General features: G+C 35.1%; 1 protein-coding gene across 1 annotated transcript; it reads right to left on the bottom strand.

Annotated features, from left to right (window-relative positions):
- Positions 1-918: 918 nt before the first annotated feature.
- On the bottom strand, positions 919-1,863 carry LOC146893000 (olfactory receptor-like protein I9). The gene has a single exon (XM_085694338.2). It carries the CDS (start codon positions 1,861-1,863, stop codon positions 919-921), a length of 945 nt encoding a protein of 314 aa, XP_085550464.2.
- Positions 1,864-6,147: the final 4,284 nt, after the last annotated feature.

Here is a 6,147-nt window from a genome sequence, read left to right as displayed (position 1 = left end):
GGTTTCCTTCTAATAATGGTCTCTTATTTCCATGTCTTATATTTAAGACATTGATTTATTGGAATTCAGTTTTTTTAAAAAATTATATTTTATGCTTTATTTTTATTATTTATAAAAATTAAGTTAAATATATTTTACCATATTTCCCCCTCCAGACACTCTTCCCCTCCCTACTCACACAATTTTAAGTTATATCTCAAAACATCACCCATTATAACATCAAAACTCTCCAAACCAAGAAAACAAAATAAAATCAAGTCCATAAAGAAAGATAAAGAAAAGAAAACATCAAGCTGTAACCAAATATTTTCATATGATTTTGAAAAAACACATCAAGGTGTCCCTGGATACTGATAAATATCAGATATAGAAAAGAAGTACAATATTGAGAACAAAATACCAAAGACTTACTGAAATCTGTTAAGAGTCAAGACTGGTCAGAAAAACTATATAGACAATGGAATAAAGAAGGATTTTAGGGAATTAAATTATATAATTATTTAATTACAGACTGTAGAAAGAACATGTGAAAGTCTGGAAAAGGGCTGGTGAGTTGAGATATTTGGATAGTTTTAAGTACATATCTGAGATCATAGAGTATACTTATATAAGCCCACAGTCATAGTAGACATTAGGACAAAATGAGAAAATCCTGGAATGACGATGGGGATCATATATGACTTTAAGTCTATTAAAATATCCAGGACTGCCTGGACAAAAGGAGTGCATATTCAGGTCCCTCAAAATTATTTTCCAAATTCAGTTACTCATATAAACTCATTCTAATTTGTGTAGTAAAAGTTATATTGTGGGACATTTAAAGAGTAGCATCCAAAGTGAGTAAAAATTCTGTAACAACATCCAATATTAATATTATTTTTTCTAAAAGAAATTATATAAAAATTTGAAGTGCTACCATCATAGGAAGGAAGTACTTCGCTTTTTACAAATTACTCTTTCTAATGCTCCCTTCATGTCCCTGTTCCTAAGGCTATAGATGAAGGGATTCAGCATGGGAGTTACCACTGTATACATCAAAGTCATGATGGTCTCCTCCACAGTAGAATTATTAGCAGAAGGACATAAGTAGAGACCAATGACTGTCCCATAGAATAGTGACACTACAGACAGGTGAGAGCCACAGGTAGAAAAGGCCTTACGGATACCATGAGAAGAAGGGACCTTGAAGATGGAGAAAACAATTCTTGCATAGGAAACAATGATGAGAAGGAAAGGGAGTACAACTACAGGGCCTCCTAAGATAAATATTGCCAATTCGTTATCATGGGTGTCAGAACAAGCCAGTTTCATCAAAGCAGTCAAATCACAGAAATAGTGGGGGATCACATTGTCATCGCAGAATGACAAGCTGGCCGCGAGTAGGGTGTGTAGCAAAGCATGGAATGTGGTCAACACCCAACACAGTACCACCAGGCTCCCAGAGAGCTTAGAATTCATGATGCTAGTGTAATGAAGGGGAAAACAGATGGCCACATAGCGGTCATAGGCCATGACCACAAGGAGGAAGGTCCCAAGGTATCCAAAATATAGAAAAAAGAATATTTGTGTCAGGCAGCCAGGATAGGAGATGGAAGGTACTTTTCTCTGCATATTCTGCAGAAATTTTGTCATTGTGACAGATGAAAAACAGAAATCAGCAAAAGATAAATTGCTGAGAAAGAAATACATGGGTGTGTGGAGATGGGAGTCCAGTAGAATGAGGATGATAATGAGGAGATTCCCCAGGACAGTAGTGAGGTAGATGGTCAGGAACAGGGCATAGAACAGGTGCTGGTGCTCTGGGGGGATGGGCAGGCACAAAAGGAGGAACTGTGAGATGACACTTTGGTTCTTCATTATCATTCTTATTCTCCAATATCCTAAGGAGATAATATCAGGATCATTTAAAATAAAATAAAGTGAACATATATCTAAGATGTATAAGGACATATATATCTGACAGTCATCATATTAACTATAACTTCAAACTCCAGATGTCTGTAATTATTACAATTATCAATGATTTCCCCAAACTCATAACATGTTTTTATCTCCCATTGTTTCCTAGAGCTCTCTATTCCTTTTCTACTAAGATACAAAATGAACTAGTGCTTTTTTTTCCTGTTGCTGGTTCAACTCTTGTTTGTTCATTTATAATTTGCTCTATTTTTTGTATAATGATGTTCTTGAAGAATTTGATAAATTATATCATTGTGATTTTATATAACTTTCAAGAAAATTACACATAGTACACTGCCATAGGTAAACATTACAAACTTAGACATTTATGTCTCTGTATCATAGAGATTTCTGCTCCACTGTTCACTAATCATCTTCCATCCACTGCATGTGTGACAGACATCAAAAGCACAAAATCCCCATGAATTCATGTCTTCACTTTGTTTTCTTTCAATCATGCCATGTTTTACCTCCCAGTATTCCTTAGTATGGTAAAAAGAAATCCAGTTTTGATTCAGAAATCTGTAAACTTTAATCCGTTTGGGTTTTTTTGTTACCTTGAACTGCTGTCATACATTATACAGAGTCGCACTTCCACTGTCCTCCTTTTTTATTCATTCCTTTCTGTGAGATTATATCTATATATAAGGATCATATAGTATCTTTACTGGAATACAGGAGACTCAATTTGATGTTCTCATGTCTCCTGTCCCTGCTCTTCTCCTTCAACGTGGTTCATGTAGACTATGGCGTTCTGACACAGAAGAGATCCATCACTTCTTTTCTGCTTTATTTTTCATATTTCCACTTTTACCCTAAGGATAAGAACAAAGCTCATATCAGGGACACAAATTCTATTTCATTATCTCAAACATGCTGGTGGTGTAGCTCTATATTGTCTCACAATGACACTTGTTTTTCTCTCTTCACCAATTCTGGGATTAAAACTCTTCCATTCCTAATTTTAGAGTTGCTCCTGTAGGTTCCCTATCACTTCCTTCCCTTCTTTTCCCCTTCACCTGGTTCATTCTTCTTTGTATACGAAGGATATTACTTATAACATAGACAGCTAAATTTACCTTGTCTCCCTATATTAAGACCTTCATTATGTCTTTAGCATCACATATATACCACATGTCCACATGCACTTATTATTTTATTCACTGTTTTAATCCACCTTCACATAAATTGTAGTCTACATGCATCAATGGCCTCACATGACTTCATTACGTATAGTTGTTTAAAATCATTCTTAATATCCAACTAGGACCAGTACCTGTACAATGTATAAATCTGTCCAGTGAAGACTTGTTACTCTCTGATCAAATTAATAAAGATTGTTTTACGTCAATTGTAGAAAGATCTCAATTTAAAGAGAAATGTTTACCAGTTAGAACTAAATTTTATACTCTATAGTGAGTGTCAGAGTTACTATTGCTTTCCTACAGTACAAGGGTTAACCCTTTCTATCACTCCTCAGTGATACTAATAACTCCAAATCATATCCGTATGCTTTACTCCACCCAATGTTGTTTTGGTGCAGAAGACAGACATGTTGAAGAAGATTTTTATGAAATATGAAAAAAGAGATGCAACAAAGTTACTTTAGGATCTTCACTTGAGTTAGTCCTCAAATATCTTTTATGTTTGTGATGGCTAATTTATATATCAAGTGGTTAAACCCTGATGCCAATTTTGGAAAAAAAAATCCTGGTCGCTATGTAGATGTTCTATAATATCGTTGAAATCTGTAGACTTTGAGTTAAGTAACTGACACTTCATAACAAAATGTGTTCCTTGCAACCAGATGAAGGAATTAGAGAAAAAGGATGTTTCACTCTAGAAAAAGTTTGCATTTTCTGTTAAGATACAATGCTGTATGCACTCTTCTCATGGATTCCGATATTTTAGACAGTTCTTCAAATGTTGGCTTAATCAGACTCAAACACTGGACAGTATGTATCCTAAGTCACAAGTATGGGCAAACACACACACACACATACACACACACCATTCTGTGATTCTGCAAGACTCTGGCTAATGAATCTATCATGCTCATAGCTAATAAAAGAGGAGAAACATCAAGATGTCTAAGCAAGTTTCCCTAAAATTTTATACCCAAGTCTGATGGCTTGGCTGTTCACAGACTGACAATGTTCAATGCAGCCCAAATTCAGAGTTTGCACACTTAGACATTGGAGATTAGCTTTGCAGCGGAAGAAAACATGCAGGAAAAATATCATGCATAATTTAAAAATATGTTCTCCTCATGTATCCAAGATTGGCCTCAAACATGCTAACTCCTTGCCTCTGGTTCCTGAGCACTTGCATTATAGGTATGTGCCTTTGTGCCCAGCTTCTCTTTCTTTTGTCAATGTACTCTATATTTCTGTTAGGTAGGCATATTTACAAATACAAGTCAGATAAACCACCATCCACTGTTAACACTCATGGACCAAAAGGCTTCATACCATCTTTAGATATTCAGCACAACATTCTCAAATTAAACAGCACTTAAAAATCACAAGTGATATGTTTCTTACACTTAGTACAGCTGCTTATCTTCTTGAATTATGTAGAAACACTGAATTTTAAAGTGTAGCTCTCTTTGAACTTTCACATGAACACCTAGATGACAGAAATGTATTCCTTGGTGGACTTCACTTAGGAACAATCACAGATATTACCACAAAACACAGATTTGTGAACTTATGCAATATACCTGATCACTATCTTGTGTAGGATGTTTTTCAGCATTTGCTAAGACCCCTAGAGGAAAGTCAACAGTCATTCAGCACTGCAGCAGCTAACTCCATCTCATAGCACTGTTCTCTTGTTGAAATGGTGTAATATTGAGAGAAAATTACATATTACATAATGAGTTATTGTAATGAATCCATGCTTATAAATGTGGTTTATGATGATCATGAAAAGTTCTGGGAGACAGAGAAAAGAAGAATGTCATCATACCTGAAAAACTGTCCTGCATGATATTGGAATTTCATTTGGATTTATAGCCAGTGACCAACTTATTTTCCTGAATGTATCCAGATGTATTGAGGCCAAGTCTAAATTTCTAGTTCAGAATCCTGCTCATCTTTATTTTGTTTGCAAGTACAGGAAGTACTGGCCTCTTTACAAATCATCTACTTGCCCCATCCCTACTCACATTGCTCTATGGGAATTCCTGGGCCTTAAGAGCCCTGCATCCCATAGGAGTCCAGATCCTGTATAATTCATTAAAGACATGGTAATCACCCAGGTCATTCCTAAGACCAATTTTCCTCAGGTTTCTCTAGTGGAAACCAATTATAATTGTAAATCACTCCTCCCTACACTTACAGAAGGTAGAATTCAAACAATAACAACAAACAATAAATAAACATATAGCAGTCACAAGAAAACCAGAAAAAAAGTGGAACGATGCATATTCATTCAAATAATGAACAGGCTTTTGCTTCAGTGGTGCCTTCTTTGTTAGAAGGAGAAATGAAGAAGCTGATTAAAAAAAACTGCCCCAAGTTATCAGACATTATTTTCATTGCTAATGATTTAAAGTATCTCAAACACAAAAATTACACAAGAAATCATGGATAGTTTTGAACTTTTGGTTGTGATCTTCACCTTTAGTGACTGAGCATCTTTCCAACCCATCCAAATAAATTTTTTTTAACAGTTACAATATCAAGTCTATTTGTATTTGGCAAAATTAAAGAAAATACATAATTATATATCCTATCTTGTTCAGTTTAAAGTTTTATATCTAATTTATCTTTTCATCATTATTAAAGAAAAGTATAATTATAGCAATCTAGTCTTCAATTCCATCAAAGAACCCAGAAGGAAATAATATCATCTCAGTAAGTAGGAAGTCCAGGCAAGCAACTTCCAAAAAATGGAAGAAATGATATAAACAGCTGGTTGCCTACAGATTCACCCATGTTTCCTCTGTAATGTTGAGACATTTGTCTTTGATCTACCAGCATAGCATATCTGACAGACTTTCTTGTGAAGCAGGGAATTTTGAAGAGCTGTGCTACCTTGTCTTTGCAAAGCTTGGCAGTCACCCTTTTGTGTCCTGCTGACCCAGTTTGAAAAGCAACTGTTAGAAAATAAAGCAAGAGAAATTTCTTTGCCCATATGGTTAGCTTTTGCCATAATGAAAATAAACTCCATACAGAGCTTCTT

The sequence above is a fragment of the Myodes glareolus genome, chromosome 9 (genome assembly GCF_982192425.1).
Source record: "Myodes glareolus chromosome 9, mMyoGla1.1, whole genome shotgun sequence".
In the NCBI taxonomy this organism is placed as follows: Eukaryota; Metazoa; Chordata; class Mammalia; order Rodentia; family Cricetidae; genus Myodes; species Myodes glareolus.
Note: the sequence above shows the minus strand (reverse complement) of the source record. Positions and strands in the feature narration are given on the sequence as shown.